This window comes from Ahaetulla prasina, chromosome 14 (assembly GCF_028640845.1).
Source record: "Ahaetulla prasina isolate Xishuangbanna chromosome 14, ASM2864084v1, whole genome shotgun sequence".
Classification (NCBI taxonomy): Eukaryota; Metazoa; Chordata; class Lepidosauria; order Squamata; family Colubridae; genus Ahaetulla; species Ahaetulla prasina.
In genome coordinates this window covers 17,614,500-17,634,876 of record NC_080552.1, presented here as the reverse complement: position 1 = coordinate 17,634,876, position 20,377 = coordinate 17,614,500, and the positions used below count along the sequence as shown (strand labels likewise).

Here is a 20,377-nt window from a genome sequence, read left to right as displayed (position 1 = left end):
TGGAGCAGGCCGGCTTTGCGCAGGCGCGACGACGGTCGACTCAAGCCACCCATTTTTTTAAAAAAAACCTACTGTCGACTGCGCATGCGGCTCTGCCGCCGCCGGCTGTCTGAAGTCACACGTGGCGCCCACTCTACTTACCTACTGTCATTTCTTCTATGTAACGTTCATCCATCCATTCATCTAAGTCTATCTGTCTATCTATCTATCTATCTATCATCTATCTATCTATTTATCTATCTACTTATCTACCTACCTATCTTCTATCACCTACCTATGTAAACTATTAACTGCCTGTATGTCCATCCATCATCTATCCATCCATCCGTGTCTCTTATCTGTATTTATCTATCTGTATTTGTATATCATCTATATGAATTATTTCTCCTTCCTATCTTTATATCTGCCTATCATCTATCTACCTACCTACCATCCATCAACCTATCAATCTACATCTATCATTCTCTATCTATCTACCATCTATCAATCTACCTACCTACCTACCCTCCATCCATTCATCCATCTCTATATCTGCCTATCATCTATATCATCTATCTACCTACCATCCATCCATCATCTCTTATATACCATCTATCATATCTATCTATTTATCTCTGTCTACCTACTTACCATCCATCCATCCATCTATCAATCTACATCTATCAATCTATCTATCTGTCTGTCTACCTACCTACCCTCCATCCATCCATCAATTATCTCTTATCTATCTATCTATCATATCTATCTATCTATCTCTATCTGTCATCTATCTACCTACCTACCATCCATCCATCCATTCACCCCTGTGCAAAATTAAAAACCTGCCCTAAATGGATAAGGCAGCCCAGAACTTGTCTTCATTGATATGGACCAATTTCTCTAAGGACCCCTGCCCACTTTTTAACAATCATCCGGGATCCCAACAGAGTTTTCCTTTGTATCGGTTATATTTATTGATAGTCATCATATTAAAAAGTAAGCTGGACACATTTGCAGAATATTTACAGGTGATCCTTGACTTAGGAATGCAACTGAGACCAGAATTTCTGTTGCCAAGTGAATTGTGCAATTGTTTCCATGAATCTAGGTTGCCCGGTTGACTTTGGTTGTTGGAAACCAGTTGCGAAGGTCACAAATGATCACGGGATGCTTGCAATCAAAAATACATGCCAGTTTGTCAAGCACCCAAATTTTGGTCACATGACTGGGGACATTGCAACTGAGGATCGTAAAGAATTCTATTACCTGTTTAATGAATGGCTGTAACTCGAGCACTACTTGCCTTGAACCAAGTTAAAATAACTATTAAATCCATTAGATGCTAACATAAATAATGTATTTTTCAAGAAAGAAAACCCTTGAACAAATAAAAATAATAATGGGAAGAGCGGCACCGCTTTAAATTCTTCCCTTCTGCGACTTAGTTCTGCTTAATGGCCTCTCCTTGCCTTCAAGGCCATCTCTTTGATTCTCTGTAAGCCTAAATTCTGCCAATAGTCTGAACAGGAAGTACCCCCATTCCAAAACTTGATATTTCAACATTTGAATCAAAAGTTACATTCCTGCACTGAGCGGTTTTAAACAAGTAATGCTTGCGCAGTCATCTTCTAAGTTCATCTAAAATAAAAGCTATTGATATTCTTTTAGGAAAGTTTTTCAGTGCTTCAACAGACTTTTTTTTTTTTGCCTCCGTGAATGTAAGATGCTTGCAAATATTGAATGCATTCCTGGAACTGACCGATTCCCCCAGTTTTTTTTTTAAAAAAGGCATTATTTTAATTCTTCAAACATCGAGCAGGTGTTTCGAAAGGCCATTCCTCCAACTTCGCAATGTCAGCTGGGAAACTTCTGGCGGGGGGGAAAAAATCAAGGTAAGAATAATGTGATAGAAATACGGATACTGTATTTTTCAGAGTATAAGACACATTCCCCCCCCCTTCCACTAAAAGTGGATGGAAATGTCTGTGTGTCTTACACAGCGAATGTTGTTGAAGCCCTGCCCGCACATCAGCCCCCCACCCTCCCGCCATTTTCGGCTTCTGGGCCAGGGGGGAAATGCTCCCAGTTCGGACCAGATCGCCCGATGGTTCGGTAGCAAAAATCCCTGCCCCCCCCCCCGCCATGCCCAGCTGAGCTGCGCGATCATCAGAGGGTTGTTGTTTTTTACTTTTAAAAGCATTTTTTCTTCGGCTGAAAAAATGCTTTTAAAAGTAAAAAAAAAAAAGCCTCTGATGATCGCGCGACTCAGCTGGGATCACTTAAATCTGAAGAAAACCACCCCTTCTTGAATTCTGCTGTTCTACTACTCTGTTCCCAGCGCATATATCGCTACCTCATAAAAACAACACAATGTAAGTTCAAAGAACATTGATTTGAGAGGTTCCCAAGATCATACTCAATAATCACAATGTGTGAAGTCAATAATAATAATAATAATAATAATAATAATAATAATAATAATAATAATAATAATAAACGTAATAGTGATACCCATTGTCATCGGGGCACTTGGTACCATGTCCAAGAATTTTACAAACACATCAAGAAATTGCAGCTTCCTGCAATAACACCAATTGAACCAGTGGCAGATTGCAAATTTTTTTACTACCGGTTCTGTGGGCGCGGCTTGGTGGGCGTGGCATTGCTGGGTGGGCGTGGCAGGGGAAGGATACTGTAAAATCTTCATTCCCTCCCCCATTCCAGGGGAAGGTTACTGCAAAATCCCCATTTCCACCCGATCAGCTGGGACTTGGGAGGCAGAGAATAGATGGGGGTGGGGCCAGTCAGCATTTTTACTACCAATTCTCCGAACTACTCAAAATTTCCTCTACCGGTTCTCCAAAACTGGTCAGAACCTGCTGAAACCCACCTCTGAGGCCTCTGTGGCTCAGATTGCTAATGCAGTCTGTTATTAACAGCAGCTGCCTGCAATTACTGCAGGTTCTAGTCACACCAGGCCCAAGATTGACTCAGCCTTCCATCCTTTATAAGGTAGGTCAAATGAGGACCCAGATTGTTGGGGGCAATAAGTTGACTTTGTATATAAATATACAAATAGAATGAAGTCTATTGCTAACATAGTGTAAGCCGCCGTGAGTCTTCGGAGAAAGGCGGGATATAAATGCAAATAAAAAAAAAATTAAAAATATATATATATATATTTTAAGAAGATACCTTGGTTGATACCTAGGATGCTGGCAGCAACCCGTATCAACCATTAGCACCAGTCAATCGTATTTGTGACACATTTTTAAATGTTCAGTTGATTGAGTTTCATATTTAATGAATAAAAGAGATGATAATAATAATAATAATAATACAGACTTACTGTAAACTTCAAAAGCGGTCAGTTGAGGAGACCAGATGCAGGACTGAAACAGCAGACATCCAAAACTTTAACCTGTAGGGTAAGGAAGCACCTGAAAAGGAAATTGAGGGGAGGGGGTGAAGAGAAGGTCCAAAGAATTAGTGGTTTTGTCTAGTTGTTAAAGTACCAGGCTAGAAACCAGGAAACCGTGAGTTCTAGTCCCACCTGTGCCATGAAAGCCGGCTGGGCGACTTTGAGCCAATCATCAGGACACTGAGAGTTGTAGTCCTGCCTTAGGCATGAAAGCCAGCTAAGTGACTTTGGGCCAATCACCAGGAGAGAGTGAGTTCTGGTTCCACTTTACGCAAGAAAGCCAGTTGGGTGACTTCGGGCCAATCACCAGGAGACTGTGATTTCTAGTCTTGCCTTAGGCACGAAAGCCAACTGGGTGAGTTTGGGCCAATCACCAGGAGACCCCTGCCCTATACCGTTTTCAGATAAATAGTTGTCCAATCTCTTCTTAAAAACATCCAGTGATGGAGCCCCCACAACTTCTGAAGGCAAGCCCGTTCCACTGAATAATAGTTCTCATTGTCAGAAAATTTCTCCTTAGTCCCAGGTTGCTTCTCTCTTTGATTAGATTCTACCCATTGCTTCTTGTCCTGCCTTCAGGTGCTTTGGAAAATAGATTGACCGCCTCTTTTTTGTGGCAGCTCCTTAGATCTTGGGCCAATCAGGGGCCAGTCGTAATGTCCACTTTCATAATTTCTGTAATACCTCCCAATTGCTGGTCTGACTATCAAGAGCTGCCCACCGTAGTTTCAACCCCATGGATTTCCAACCTGATCCTCTGGAAAACGAATCTGCTCTCCGCATTAGAAACAGATGGGGAGGCTCCCCTTGATGAATGAAAGCTGTGCAAGAGGTCAACACAGACAACATCGCCTTGGCGGATAAAATAAAAAGGTCAGCTGCTCGCCACTGCAGGATGCGGCTGCCCTCGCTGGGAATCGGTCCCCGGGAGCAAAGCCTGAAGAAGAGGAATTAATGAGCTGGTGTGTGTGTCACTTCGCAGCTGTTTTTTTTTTTTGCTGTGTGAAAACCCAGAGGGAGAACTTAAGAGGCAACACCTGCGAGCTCCCAAAAAACGACAAGGTTGAAGGAGGAAGCAACTGCCGACCTGAGGGAAATTGGTCGATTCCCAGTTGGGGCCAACCTATAAATCATGTAGCCACGCCACACATCTCTACCAGGCGCAAACTGGGTACTTTTGAAGGCTGGCAGGACCAATCTTAACTTCGACAAGTGGTCTTCTCAATGGTCAATGCCTCTCAAAATCTATTTCAGCTCTTAATCACTAGCAGTTGTGGATGATTGATGCTTTACAGCAGGGGTGTCAAACTTAATTTCATTGAGGGCCGCATCAGGGCTGCGGTTGACCTGGGTAGACGGGGTGAAAGCCACACTGGCTCAATGTTTCCTCTTTGCATTGGGTAAGGTAAAGGTAAAGGTTCCCCTTGCACATATGTGCTAATTGTTCCTGACTCTAGGGGGCAGTGCTCATCTCCATTTCAAAGCCGAAGACCAAGCGCTGTCCAAAGACGTCTCCGTGGTCATGTGGCCAACTTGACTCAACACCAAAGGCGAACGGAACGCTGTTACCTTCCCACCAAAGTGGTCCCTATTTTTCTACTTGCATGTGCTTTCGAACTGCTAGGTTGGCAGAAATGATGTGTACATGTGGTTAATCTCTATGTGTCTGTCGATGGCTGATTTGTCTGAATGGATCTTGACTTTGAAAACAACCACTAGGCCTCCATGTAAGGCTTTGCTCCCCAAAACAATTCCTCATTCTTTCCATGGATGGTTCTCTACCTGTCCCAGGTGTGCGAGGGATGGCCTTGTTCTTCCATTCTCAACCCTGCAACCAGATTTGTCAAAGTTTGAGGCTGATGCCTTTCGATCTCTCCTCCAAAGAGACGGATGCCTTATTTCGCAGTAGCAAACTACTTGCATTTTTTACATGCTTTCAAACTGCTAGGTTGGCAGAAATGATGTGTACATGTGGTTAATCTCTATGTGTCTGTCGATGGCTGATTTGTCTGAATGGATCTTGACTTTGAGAACAACCACTAGGCCTCCATGTAAGGCTTTGCTCCCCGAAACAATTCCTCATTCTTTCTATGGATGGTTCTCTACCTGTCCCAGGTGTGCGAGGGATGGCCTTGTTCTTCCATTCTCAACCCTGCAACCAGATTTGTCAAAGTTTGAGGCTGATGCCTTTCGATCTCTCCTCCAAAGAGACGGATGCCTTATTTCGCAGTAGCAAACTACTTGCATTTTTTACATGCTTTCAAACTGCTAGGTTGGCAGAAATGATGTGTACATGTGGTTAATCTCTATGTGTCTGTCGATGGCTGATTTGTCTGAATGGATCTTGACTTTGAGAACAACCACTAGGCCTCCATGTAAGGCTTTGCTCCCCGAAACAATTCCTCATTCTTTCCATGGATGGTTCTCTACCTGTCCCAGGTGTGCGAGGGATGGCCTTGTTCTTCCATTCTCAACCCTGCAACCAGATTTGTCAAAGTTTGAGGCTGTTGCCTTTCGATCTCTCCTCCAAAGAGACGGACGCCTTATTTCGCAGTAGCAAACTACTTGCATTTTTTACATGCTTTCAAACTGCTAGGTTGGCAGAAGCTGGGACAAGTCACGGGAGCTCACCCAGTTACGCAGCACCAGGGATTCGAATCGCTGAACTGCCGACCTTTTGATCGACGTGCTCAGCATCTTAGCCACTGAACCACCGCCGTCCCTTTACTTGTTACTGGGCAGCAAAAAAAAAAACCCCAACAACCATGAAATTATGATGAGAATTATACTGACCATCCAATCCAAGCGTGCTTTTGAAGAAAGAAAACGCACCGTTCAAAAGAGGTGCAGATGTTGGGTCGATTGTACTTTCATTCAAGGATCCGTCTCGGATTCGTCTTCCCCCGTCCAAAGCCAATCGGAGACTCTGAAGCTGCTGTTCATTCAGATGTTGGCGCTGCGAATCCGTCACCCTGGCTGCGTTTTCGGGACCCAGGTTTGCAAGCTGCTCTGGAGACAGTTCCTGCGATAATAAATACAGGTAGTCCTCAATCTACAACCCCAATGGACCCCTAAACTTCTGTTGCTAAGTGAGATAGTTGTTTAGTTGAGGTTTTGCTCCCCATTTTACAACCTTTCTTGCCACAGTTATTAAATGAGTCACTGCAGTTGTTGAGGCAGTCACACGGTTGTTAAGTGAATCGGACTTCCCCCTTGATTTTGGAATAGAATAGAATAGAATAACAGAGTTGGAAGGGACCTTGGAGGTCTTCTAGTCCAACCCCCTGCCGAGGCAGGAAACCCTATACCACTTCAGACAAATGGTTATCCAACCTCATCTTAAAAACGTCCAGTGTTGGAGCATTCACAACTTCTGGAGGCAAGTTGTTCCGCTGATTAATTGTTCTAACTGTCAGGAAATTTCTCCTTCGTTCTAAGTTGCTTCTCTCCTTGATGAGTTTCCACCCATTGCTTCTCATCCTGCCTTCAGGTGCTTTGGAGAACAGCTTGACTCCCTTTTCTTTGGGGCAGCCCCTGAGATATTGGAAGACTGCTATCATGTCACCCCTAGTCCTTCTTTTCATTAAACTTTCATTAAACATTAAACATCTCTGTGCTCATGTGGCCGGCATGACTCAACGCCAAAGGCGCACGGAACGCTGTTCCCTTCCCACCAAAGGTGATCCCTATTTTTCTACTTGCATTTTTTACGTGCTTTGGAAACTGCTAGGTTGGCAGAAGCTGGGACGAGTAACGGGAGCTCAGCCCGTTACACGGCAGCCCTAGGGATTCGAACCGTTGAACTGCCGACCTTTCGATCGACAAGCTCAGCGTCTTAGCCGCTGAGCCACCGCGTCCCCATATTTCATTCCTTGCAGGCAAATGGCGACTTTAGAGCTTTCTGTGCTGACACCAGTCAGACAATAAAGAGAATAAAAGTACCTGAGAGTTGATTTCTCCACCACCTCCCCAATTCCAATGCAGAATATTCTACCAAACATAAGTCATACGATTATGCCTACTTTGGAAGTCAAACCCTATGATTAGAACTGCACAGTCATTATCTTTCCTCGTTTGGTAGAACAATGACAGCAAATGTGAACAATCGACATTTCACAAAAAAGTGCCAAAGCGTTTCTCTGGGTTTTGTGTTGGATTTGTCTTTTTTTTGTTCAGGAGGCATTTGTCTCCCAAGGCAGCAAGTAATTATGAGAGATAAATTCATCCCTCCCCTCCCCGCCACCCTTGTGGTTCAGGTTTGAACAGCTGCAAAATTTCACTCTTAGATGATGAAGTGGTGGGAGGGAACCTGAGGGTGTGGAGAAAGAGAAAGAAAGAGACAGAAAAAAGAAAGAGGAGAAAAAAAAGAGAGAGAAAGAGAAAAAAAGAGAGAGAAAGAGGGAGGGAACAAGGAAGGAAGGAAGGAAGGAAGGAAGGAAGGAAGATTGATTTTGAAAAGGAAGGGAGGGAGGGAAGAAGGATTTGAGGAAGACTGGTTTTGAAAGGAAGGGAGGGAGGAAGGGAGAGAGAAAGGAAGGAAGGAAGGAAGAAAAACTGATTTTGAAAAGGGAGGGAGGGAGAGAGGGAGGAAGGAAGGAAAGAAGGATTTGAGAAGGAAGACTGATTTTGAAAGGAAGGAGGGGAGGAAGGAAAGAAGGAAGGAAGGATTTGAGAAGGAAGAAAGACTGATTTTGAAAGGGGAGGGAGGAAGGAAAGAAGGGTTTGAGGAAGACTGATTTTGAAAGGAAGGGAGGGAGGAAGGAAGGAAGGAAGGAAGAAAAACTGATTTTGAAAAGGGAGGGAGGGAGAGAGGGAGGAAGGAAGGAAAGAAGGATTTGAGAAGGAAGAAAGACTGGTTTTGAAAAGGGAGGGAGGAAGGAAAGAAGGATTTGAGGAAGACTGATTTTGAAAGGAAGGGAGGGAGGAAGGGAGAGAGAAAGGAAGGAAGGAAGAAAAACTGATTTAGAAAAGGGAGGGAGGGAGAGAGGGAGGAAGGAAGGAAAGAAGGATTTGAGAAGGAAGACTGATTTTGAAAGGAAGGGAGGGAGGAAGGAAAGAAGGAAGCAAGGATTTGAGAAGGAAGAAAGACTCATTTTGAAAAGGGAGGGAGGAAGGAAAGAAGGGTTTGAGGAAGACTGATTTTGTAAGGAAGGGAGGGAGGAAGGAAGGAAGGAAGAAAAACTGATTTTGAAAAGGGAGGGAGGAGAGAGGAAGGAAGAAGGATTTGAGAAGGAAGAAAGACTGGTTTTGAAAAGGGAGGGAGGAAGGAAAGAAGGATTTGAGGAAGACTGATTTTGAAAGGAAGGGAGGGAGGAAGGGAGAGAGAAAGGAAGGAAGGAAGGAAGAAAAACTGATTTTGAAAAGGGAGGGAGGGAGAGAGGGAGGAAGGAAGGAAAGAAGGATTTGAGAAGGAAGGAAGACCGATTTTGAAAGGAAGGGAGGGAGGAAGGGAAGGAGAGATAGTAAATTTTAGGTGTCTTCAAGTCAATTGCCTGGATGAGTCCCCTGCAGTTTTCTTGCCAAACCTTTGGAAGCATTTTGCCACTGATTTCGTCCCAGGGCTGAGAGAGAGAGAGAGAGAGAGAGAGAGACTGGCCCAAAGTCACCCAGCTGTCTGCACCCTACACCTGTTGTGTCTCGCCCGCTTTCACCGCAGCCGGGGCCTTCTTATCTGCTTCCGAACGCTGAGGAATGTCCTAGTATGCCTCCCGGCCCCAGCCCTGGCTCCATGCCCAGACAGGCTGAGGAGGAAGAAGTACCTCCAGCCCCCAGCTCTGGCTCCATGCCCAGGCAAACGGAGCAACTAGACCCCTCCCCCTCCTCCACAGCATGTGAGCCTGAGGGAGGTCAATTACCAACAGCTGCAGACTGGAGTGACCCTCGCTTCAGGAAAATTGATAAGCGGCATGAACAGAAGGAAGGGAGGGGCAGGCCGGGATAAGTGCTGAGTCATGGAGCCACACCCCATGGCCTATATAAAGGACCTGCTTTCTGGCATTCTCTGAGTCAGGCAAAGTCTAAACATATCTTGCTGAAGTCACTTTCTGGTCTCCTGCCTGCCTTGAGAACTTTGCTAGGACTTTGGCAGAGCTGCAGAGGCACGCCTGATTCGGATTTCCCTGACCCGGCCGTCAGCGGAGGAGTGGGACACGACAACACCCAATTGGGTATCTTAAATATGTAACCAGCCACAAAGCCATATGTTCCTCCCCCTCTCACCTCATTTCCCCCCCTCCCCCAATAAACTAAAAAGATGGAGAAGGCAGCTGAGCAAACCCAACGAAAAGCTTTCCGAGTCCGACTTACTTTAAAGATTTCGTTGGGGATGGCTGCGATGGCCGCAGGCTGGAAATAAGCCACCAATTTGTGATCGAGGGCTCTTAATTCCTTCTTGTCTAAGCCAGCTAGCACGGGAAAGGGAAAAAAAAAAAGAAGCGATCAGGACACAATTTCACACCGTTCCGATTAGACGGAATTTGGAGCCTTCGAGGGGTGCCAGCCTTTAGCGGATCAATATTTGATTCTAAAAATCAGGATTTCGAGCCCCTCTGGGAAATCAGACCAGAGCTTGCAATTAAATGGATGTTTGATGAGAACCAAGTTTAGTAAAAAGTGCAGGCTTAATTAGTGGAATTCTCATTTTCGCTGTTTTGCTTTTTATAAGAAGGACTCCAAAGAGGCCCCTTCTCTATTTTCTCTTACTTCTTCCGCTGCACAGAAGGTGAATCAGATCAGAACAGAATAACGGAGCTGGGAGGGACCTTGGAGGTCTTCTAGTCCAACCCCCTGCCCAGGCAGAAGACCCTGTATCTTTTCAGACAGATGGCCATCCAATCTCTTCTTAAAACCTCCAGTGTTGGAGACCACCCACAACGTCCAAAGGATCGTGGGCAGTGGTGAAATCCAATTTTTTTTTACTACTGGTTCTGTGGGCGCAGTTTGGTGGGCATGGTGTGGTTTGGTGGGCATTGCAGGGGAAGGATACTACAAAATCACCATTCCCTTCCCACTTCAGGGGAAGGATATTGCAAAATCTCCATTCCCACCCCACTCCTGGGGCCAGCCAGAGGTGGTATTTGCCAGTTCTCCGAACTGCTCAAAATTTCCACTACCGGTTCTCCAGAACCTGTTAGAACCTGCTGGATTTCACCCCTGATTGTGGGGCAAATCATGGAGTGATTGGAGTGGTTAATTACACTTTCTTACCGGCGATAGTCCCAATTTCTTGCAGGATTGCATGGTTCCATTTCATGGGACTCCCAAATGCAGATTCAACTTTCTTTTTAAATTCTCGCAGAGTGCTTGAGTTACACGGCAAAGAACCCAGTCTGGCTAAAACCACACTATGGAGAAAGCAAAAGAATACCATATCACAATCACAATCAGCCTTTTTTTGACACCCCGTTGCCAATGTTTCGTAGGGAGAAAAAAGAAAAGAAGGAAAGATGGAAAGAAGAGACGGAGGGAAGAAAGGAAGAAAGAAAGAAGGAGGGAGGGAGGGAGGGAGGGAGGGAGGGAGGAAGGAAGGAAGGAAGGAAGGAAGGAAGGAAGGTAAAAAGACAGGGAAAGAGGAAAGAAAGGAAGAAAGGAAAGGAAAGGAAAGGAAAGAAAGAGGAAAGGAAGGAAGGAAGGAAAAGGAAAGGAATGGAAAGGAAGAGACAAAGAGAGAAAGAGAAAGAAAAAAGGAAAGGAAGGAAGAGAAAGAAAAAGAAAGGGAAGGGAAAGAAAGAAAGAGAGAGAGAGAAAGAAAGGAAGGAAAAAAAGGAAAGGAATGGAAAGAAAGAAAGAGCGAGAGAGAACGAGAGAGAGAAAAAAAGGAAAGGAAGGAACAGAAAGAAAAAGAAAGGAAAGGAAGCAAACAGAAAGAAAGAGAGAGAGAGAGAAAGGAAGGGAAAGAAAAGGAATGGAAAGGAATAGAAAGAGAGAGATAGAGAGAGATAGGAAGGAAGGAAGGAAGGAAGGAAGGAAGGAAGGAAGGAAGGAAGGAAGGAAGGAAGGCAAGAAGGATGGAAGGCAGGCAGGCCGGCAGGAAGGAAGGAAGGAAAGGAAAGGAAAGAAGAGAAAGAAAAGAAAAAAAAAAGTAAAGAAAAAGACTTAATGATACAAGCTAGGACATTTTTGCCCCTTCAGTTGTCAGAGACAATGTAAGAATTAAATAATCAGAGCCTGTCAGATTTCAGAGTATCCAAACACCGTGGCACTATCTTCATGAGTAGAATTTGAACTAGACATCCTGCTGCAACAGATCTAGACAGTGAGTGGAAAATCACACTGCAAAAGACAGTTCACATTTTGCTCAAATCGCTTCTTTTTATTCATGTGGCTGGTTGCCGTTTTAACAGTTAAACGCAACGTCAGAGATTCCCGATCGACGAAGTTTTTCATATTCTGCAGCTTGGCGGCAATAATATTTCGGTTGCTCTGCAAGCCTGAGAAATCGATCTAAAAAAAAGCATCTAAGGAAAGCCGAGTTTTTTTCCTCTTGAAAAACCCGATATTCCCCCTTGGACTCTCACAGACTTTTCAGAAACATTTCATGGACGAGAGAAGAAAAAAGGGGTACCTGAATTCGGTAGCATTGATGGATGCAACCTCTGTCGAGTTTAGCGTGCAAAGTGTGGCGTCGAGAGCTACCAGATCAAAACTTTTGAGACTGGCTATCTCTTGTCCCGAATCATCCAGAAAACCTTGTAAAATAGATTTCGCCTGGGGGTGGGGGGAGAATAAACAACAATGACCACAATACATATCCCCATGTTTCTCTCCCCCCCCCCCAAAAAAAAACATATTACTTTATAAAAACTGATCTCAGAATAATTTGCAGCACAAATACATCCGCCACCACAGAGTGAGGCAGGAGAGGAGGGGCTGCTGGGGGTTCGCAGGGTTCGGGAGAACCTCTAGCTAAGATTCGATGCAGTTCGGAGAACCCCCAAATACCATTTCTGGCTGGCCCTGCCCACCCAGCCCTTCCCCTCTCAGGAGTCTCCACGCGTCCCGTTTTGGATGCAGGAAAGTGCAGGGTAGGCATGGCGGATTGGGTAGGGCGAAAAACAGGCCTACCGGAAGTTCGGGAAGGCCCATTTCCAGCCTCCAGAGGGCCTCTGGAGCCTGGGGAGGCTGTTTTCGCCCTCCCAGAGGCTCAAGAAAAGCCTCCAGAGCCTGGGGAGGGCAAAAACACCTTCCCTGCCATGGTGCAGGAGGCTGACTAGGCCACGCCCACCATGGCCACGCCCACCCAGCAACCGGGCAGAGAACCCCTTGCTAAAACTTTTGAAGCCCACCCCTGGAGTGAAGGGACCCCCATTCCCCCTTGAGTTCCAAGGTTTGAAGGAAAACCTTCAACGTTGGAGTGCCGGGTCCCAAAGATTTCCAAAACGTTTCTTTCAAAATTGTGTTTTCTTACGCAACCAAAGGAGACGCGCCAATTCATAAGCATGGTCACTTTGTTTATTTAAGGGTACACAGGTGAAATCAAAGACCGCCTTGGCCCAACTGCGAGCGTACTTCTTGAAGTTAGAACAATTAATCAGTGGAACAACTTGCCTGCAGAAGTTGTAACTGGGTTATTTACGAGACCGCCTTCTGCCACCGATAGCCTCCCAACGACCTGTGCGCTCCCACAGGGTGGGTCTGCTCAGGGTGCCGTCGACCAAACAATGTCGGTTGGCGGCCCCCAGGGGGAGAGACTTCTCTGTGGCAGCACCGGCCCTTTGGAATGAGCTGCCTCCGGGGTTACGCCAACTCCCCGACCTCCAGGCCTTCATACGTGAACTGAAGACTTTATTATTTCATCGTGCAGGACTAGCCTACGTGTAATTTTAATTGTAATTTTAAATGGGTTTTATGTCGGTTAGTTGATTTGGCCTATTAAATATTTGGTTTTAATTCTCTTTTAAAATTGTTATTTGTATTTGGTGTTTTAATATGGCTGTAAACCCGCCCTGAGTCCTTCGGGAGAAGGGCGGTATAGAAATTAAATTATAAATAAATAAATAAAATAAATAAATAAATGCTCCAACACTGGAAATTTTTAAGAAAATGTTGGATAGCCATTTGTCTGAAGTGGTGTAGGGTTTCCTGCCTGGGCAGAGGGTTGGACTAGAAGACCTCCAAGGTCCCTTCCAACTCTGTTATTATTATAATATTATTATTATTATTATTAAGGGAGATATTTAGTTGGGTGGATGCCACTTCCAGGACCCTGATTTTCAACTCTGCTTTCAACCTCACCCACATACAACGTGCTACAGATTGTAAAGAACACACACAAACCAACAAGAACAAGGCTCGGCAGATCTCTCTTAAGCAATGGACTCTCGGTGTGAACTTTTATTAACCTGAGATGGATTCCAGGCTGTTTGTTGGGTTAAGGCTGAAACGGTGTCAACCAAGCTGAGATCCAGCGTGGCAATTTCCTTCTCGTTCAACGCCGTGACAATGCAACCCAGGGAGACTATGTGGTATCTCTTCCAGCGTTCCGGCAGACCCCAAACCTTTAGAAACACACACACACACATATCATAATCAAAAAAAAAAATCTGGAATATGCAGAGATGGATAGGTTAACCCTAAAAAGCAAAGGAAAAAAAAAAGATTCGGATTATTTCACAGCATGGGAACCAGAGGTGGGTTTCGGCAGGTTCTGGAGAAGCGGTAGCGGAAATTTTGAGTAGTTCAGAGAACCGGTAGTGGAAATTTTGAGTAGTTCAGAGAACCGGTAGTGGAAATTTTGAGTAGTTCAAAGAACCGGTACTAAAACTTCTGACCACCCCCATCCCCATCTATTCCCTGCCTCCCAATTCCCAGCTGATCGGGAGGAAATGGGGATTTTGCAATAACCTTCCCTGGAGTGGGGTGAGAATGGAGATTTTGCAGTATCCTTCCCCTGGAGTGGGGAGGGAATGGAGATTTTGCAGTATCCTTCCCCTGCCATGCCCACCAAGCCACGCCTACCAAGCCATGCCACGCCCACCAAGCCACACCACAGAACCCCTTGCTAAAAATTTTGAAGCCCACACCTGGCCTTCACTAATCTGGTGTGCTGGAGAATAGATCCCATCATCCCCAGTCTCTCCCAACTTCAGCAAAGCTGAACCGGTGTGTGTGTGTGTGTGCTATATCAGTTCAAACGCTGAATCACATCAACTTGATTTTCCCAATGGATCAAGAGACTATTTAGTGCAGATTGGCAAAGGAGCAAATTATTCGGGAGGTCTGAGAATTCCTCAAAATTCTTTCTGCACTCTTAGTAAACCTCTTGTATCATGCAGTGATTTTGTTTTAACTTGGGAACACAACATATAATTGGAAAGATTTTATATATCTATTTCTCATCTTAGGATATGGAATGGAAACTAATGGACATTTTCACTTGCCAGTCTTACTATATATTTCGCGAGTATTTCTAGGAATTACCTGGAATTACAGTTTTTTATTTATTTACTTGTATCCCTCGAGCATTACGATATGAGGACATTAATGTGTGCATTTTTCAAATCATTATTTACTCCTACTTTTTCTACCCTCCACCTCCATTGGCCCTGTCACTCCCAGTACAGCTAACAATTCAGGATATAATATTGCAATAATAATATTTTAATAATGCAGCTGCAGCCTAAATCAATAGCAATAAAACAGGAGGACAAGAGCGAAAAGAAAACTGGATTTAAGATCTCATAACAAGCTAACTAAGTTTTTAAAAAGAAAAAAAACCAAAAACCAGGGAGCTCTTTTAATACATTAAAAGACACAGCACTGGTCTGATTACAGGAGTTAGATCACTGGTAGAAGAAAAATGGCAGAGCAACTCCAATTCTTAACAAAGCAATTCTTACGGAAGCAAAACAGCAAGTTATTATTATGTCCCAGTAATTCTACCTATTGTATTATTATTATGTCCCTTCAACCGCTAATGAACTGGGCAAACAGATGCATTAGGGGCAGGTCCCAGGATTTGGAAGAGAACAAGGAACTCCCGTTCCGTTCCCCTCTTATCATTCATTTACCTGTTTAGCTTTTTCCTTCAAGACAGCAAGCTGCGAGGTGTTAAAATTACGCACTGAGCCAAGGATTTCCACGGTTTGGGCAAATGTCCTGCTTTCCATACAGTTCAGTTCCTGGACGGACCAGAACATGTTTGCTTCTGATAATTTTATAACCTCATCCGAAGAGGGTGCCGTGACATCTTCACAGTCTGAAAATGGAGCATCTCCATAAACATAAACAACAAAAATGAAATAGAAGTTTCATAAATGCCTCTTAGCAAATATTTACTTACTGTATTTTTCGGAGTATAAGACACACTTCCCCCCGCCCTAAAAGAGGCTAAAAATTTGGGTGTGTCTTATACTCTGAACGTAGCTTTTTCCAAGATTTTCTTCAGCCTTAACAAGGTGCTAACAAGGCACTAGCGAGTGAAGCGATCTTCCCGGCTTTGCCTGCTCCCTCCACTCTCCATGCTTTAATGAGGCGCTAGCGAGTGAAGCAATCTCCCCATGCTTTGCCTGCTTTTCTCATTGCTCTTCCTCTCATCTGTGCCTTAAAAGGTAAAGGTAAAGGTTCCCCTCGCACATACGTGCTAGTCGTTGCCGACTCTACGGGTCGGTGCTCATCTCCGTTTCAAAGCCGAAGAGCCAGCACTGTCCGAAGACGTTTCCGTGGTCATGTGGCTGGCGTGACTCAACGCCAAAGGCACACGGATCGCTGTTACCTTCCCACCAAAGGTGGTCCCTATTTTTTCTACTCGCATTTTTACGTGCTTTCAAAACTGCTAGGTTGGCAGAAGCTGGGAGAAGTAACGGGCGCTCACCCCGTTATACGGCAGCACTAGGGATTCGAACCGCTGAGCTGCCGACCTTTCGATCAACAAGCTCAATGTCCTAGCCCCTGAGCCACCTCGTCCCTTATCATCTGTGCCTTAGAAGCTGTTTTTTATCCCCAAGCAGGGGATAAAAATCCAGCAAACTAATGTGCTGAAGCTGACCAGACAAAGGACGCTCGCCAGATGAATACCTGATAGGCAGATTTTTTCCCCCTATTTTCCTCCCCAAAAACTAAGCTGCGTCTTGTACTCCGGTGCATCTTATACTTCAAAAAATGCGGCATTTTTATGCCTCCTAATTAAAACAACAACAACAACCTCCGAGGAACTCACAGAAGTTTTGACAGATCAAGGCAATGCCTATCTTAAAGAACAGTGATACAAAGAAATTGGTGGTGGGTCTTATAAGGCAGAAGTCACGAAGAGTAGAATTGCTCACCTGGAGTTGAATTAGAGGGTTGGGTTGGGATTCTGGAGCCATAAAGGGATTCAAATTGAGCTAAGAGAAGCTGCTTGGGTGCAGACAGCCCCTGGGATGTTTTCGATGCTATTTCCGAGATGAAGTCAGGAAACTTCAGGAGGGAATGAAAAAATAAAAACATGAGGATTTTAAGTCACCTTTGCTTTGATTGAAGACCCTGAAGAAGGTGTAATAAGAGATGTATAATAATAAATAATAATAATAATAATATTTTAATTTTTATACCGCCCTTCTCCCGAAGGACTCAGGGCAGTTAACAGCCAGATAAAATACAGTAAAATCCAATACACTAAAATCAATTTAAAAAACTTATTCTATATGGCCAATAATTTAAATTATAAAATACATAATATAAAACCCCATTTAAAATCCAATTAAAAAACCCATTTTATGCCAGTCCTGCTCGGAAGAATACGTCTTCAGCTCGCGGCGAAAGGTCCGGAGGTCCGGAAGTTGACGAAGTCCTGGGGGGAGCTCATTCCAGAGGGTAGGTGCCCCCACAGAGAAGGGTCTCTGGTATCTCCTGCTCCCCACGAGCCAGGGCTGGAACTCTACCGGTTTAGACCGGTTTGGACGAACCGGTAGCTCCGACGATCAGCTGGGAGCGAACTAGTTCGCTCTGACGATCAGCTGGGCCTGCCCACCTGCCCATAAACTTTACTTACCTTTATCTTCACAGCTGATTAGCGTGGCAGAGTGGATTGCCGCGCCTGAGCTGTTTTAATTCCATAACACTAATGTGGAAGGTGATTTTTTGTTGAACTGCGCACGCAAAGCGCACAATCACCAAAGCGGTTGTTAAACCGGAAGGATCCTACCCCTGCCACCAGCACCTTCTAGCTTGCCTTAGAGACATCCAATCCTTGTGGCAAAATTACATTAACGACAACAAGGTTTAAAACATAAGAACGGTTGCAGGAATTGAGTATGTCTAGTTTAGCGAAAAGAAGGACGAGGGAGGCATGATAGCCATCTTTCAATATTTGAAGGGCTACCACAAAGAAGAGTGGGGGGGGGTGTCAACCTATTCTCCAAAGCACCAGAAGGCAGGACAAGAAGCAATGGATGGAAACTAATCAAGGACAGAACCAACCTAGAACTAAGGAGAAATTTCCTGACAGAGAGAGCAATTGATCAGTGGAACGACTTGCCTCCAGAAGTTGTGGGTGTTCCATCACTGGCAATTTTAAAGAAGAGATTGAAGAGCCCTTTGTCTAATATGGTATAGGGTTTCCTAGCTGAGCAGGAGATTGGATTAGAAGACCTCCAAGGTCCCTTCGAATTCTGTCATGCTTTTATTTCAGGGATGGCTGGAAGTGTCATGAGTCACTAGTAGAGAAACGGCCTTAGGAACATAACTAAGGAGAAGAGAATAAGATTTACTAAGGAGGACTTTAAAGGCAGACTTAAATGGGGCTTTGTATCCATGTCTTTTTTTATTTTATTTGCATTTATATCCCGCCCTTCTCCGAAGACTCAGGGCGGCTTACACTATGTTAGCAATAGTCTTCATCCTATTTGTATATTTATATACAAAGTCAACTTTATTGCCCCCAACAATCTGGGTCCTCATTTTACCTACCTTATAAAGGATGGAAGGCTGAGTCAACCTTGGGCCTGGTGGGACTTGAACCTGCAGTAATTGCAAGCAGCTGTGGCAATAACAGACTGTCTTAGCAGTCTGAGCCACCAGAGGCCCTTGTATGCTTAATCACCCAGTCACATTTTTATTTGATTGTGGATTCCCGATCAGTGATGACTCTTGGTCATTGTGCATCTGCAATGCCAACTTTCGGCATTTCGGTCTTTACAAAGAAAACTCTTCCTTGTTTGCTTGTTTGTTTGTTTGTTTGTTCATTTTATTCCTATCTCAACTTTATTTCTAGGAGATCAAGAAGATAAATGGAATTCTGCCTACACTACAAACTCTATGGCAGGAGTGGTATTCACTTAGCTTCGCTACCGTTTGCAAATGTGAGCGTGGGCGTTTGCGCCCTCACTTTGCTCGCATACGCCACCTCTGCACATGCGCCGGGCCTTCTGCGCATGTGCAGAGTGTCAAAAACGCGGATAAATGGGACATGATTACATCTGGGTGGGTGGGCGGATAAGCGGAGATTCCCACAGCCGCTGCTACAGGTTCGTCCAAACCGGATATAACCAGCTGAATACCACCACTGCTCTATGGGCTGGATTAAGCTAAGAAATAGCATCCAAGTTCACACACCATGCTAATTATAAATGGTTCCCCATTCTTTTTAGCATCCTTAATACCTTTTCAAGCAGGGTGATCAAGTCATCCTTTGGCAATGACACCATAAAAGCTCCATGGTCCTTAATTGTTTCAACTGTCCAGTTTCTCGGGGAGCTGGAATAAACAAAATTGGAATCTCGGTTGTCAAAAGAAAGCTTTCCATTTGCCATCAAGTTTTTTTTTTAAATGTACTGGTAATATTCCAGTGTTGGAAGAGAGGTGAGGGAAGAAGTGTTTACAGTAAAGAGTTTGGGCTCGAAAAAAATGAGTTTCTTTGCACGTAGCAGCTTTTTGGGATAAAAAAAGATAAACACGGCCTGTCATGTTTGCCATGGGGATGCTGCTCATCTTTGTTTCTTAGCCGAGGGAGCCAGCATTGTCTGAAGACGCTTCTGTGGTCATGTAGCCAGCATGGCTATATGCCTAACATTGTTACCTTCCCACCGAAGTGGTACCTATTTATCTGCTCACATTTGCATGCTTTTGAACTGCTAGGTGGGCGGGAGCTGGATCAAGGAACGGGAACTCACCCCGTCGTGCGGCGCTCGGGTCTCAAACCTGGGCTGTCGCCCTTCCAGCTGACAAGCGCAGCATCTTTAACCGTTGTTAAGCCATCACGCTCTTCTTTGGCTGTTGTTACTCAATGGGACCCTGCAAAGATCTTACCCGTGCAATTCAATCAGTCTCTGCTGAATTTCCATCTTCTGCTGGTAGCTGAGATGGGGGCAATGGCTGTATCGGTGGAGGATGACTGTCATCACTTCTGGGGAGACCCCCTGACAGATGAACGCGGGGGACAAATGGCAAAGGAGATTTCCCAACAAATCCACGGTGTATTCATCAGCCACCGAGCCTTCCTGAAACGAGCCACATCAATTCAGCAGCTGAACTAAGAGTCAGAGATACAAGGGAGGGTCTCTCCCGAGCCTCTTTCTCCATCCATTATGCAACTGTGGCAGTGGTGAAATTCAAATTTTTTTTAAACTACCGGTTCTGTGGGCGTGGCTTGGTGGTCGCGTTGTGTGTGGCTTGGTGGGCGTGGCAGGGGAAGGATACTGCAAAATCCCCATTCCCTCCCCATTCCAGGGGAAGGATATTGAAAATCCCCATTTCCTCCCCATTCCAGGGGAAGGATATGCAAAATCCCCATTTCCTCCCCACTCCTAGGGGAAGGCTATTGCAAAATCTCTTTCCCACCCCACTCCAGGGGAAGGATATGCAAGTTCCCCATTTCCTCCCCACTCCAGGGGAAGGATACTGCAAAATCTGCATTCCCACCCCACTCTGGGGCCATCCAGAGGTGGTATTTGCCGGTTCTCCGAACTACTCAAAATTTCCGCTACCGGTTCTCTGAACTGCTCAAAATTTCTGCGACCGGTTCTCCAGAACTTGCTGGATTTCACCCCTGAACTGTGGGCT

At 45.0% G+C, this 20,377-nt stretch overlaps 1 protein-coding gene across 1 annotated transcript in view; it reads right to left on the bottom strand.

Moving 5' to 3' along the window:
* Nucleotides 1-3,346: 3,346 nt before the first annotated feature.
* OTOA (otoancorin) overlaps nt 3,347-20,377 on the bottom strand; it is a 32,355-nt gene continuing 15,324 nt past the window's right edge. The window contains exons 14-24 of the mRNA XM_058157765.1: nt 19,625-19,815; nt 18,979-19,072; nt 16,663-16,795; nt 15,409-15,596; nt 13,741-13,896; nt 11,964-12,106; nt 10,607-10,743; nt 9,707-9,804; nt 6,233-6,422; nt 5,183-5,228; nt 3,347-3,419 (exon numbers count right to left, since the gene is read on the bottom strand). Of these exons, the coding sequence (XP_058013748.1) occupies nt 3,347-3,419; nt 5,183-5,228; nt 6,233-6,422; nt 9,707-9,804; nt 10,607-10,743; nt 11,964-12,106; nt 13,741-13,896; nt 15,409-15,596; nt 16,663-16,795; nt 18,979-19,072; nt 19,625-19,815 (1,449 nt within the window). The remainder of the gene's footprint in view (nt 3,420-5,182; nt 5,229-6,232; nt 6,423-9,706; nt 9,805-10,606; nt 10,744-11,963; nt 12,107-13,740; nt 13,897-15,408; nt 15,597-16,662; nt 16,796-18,978; nt 19,073-19,624; nt 19,816-20,377) is intronic.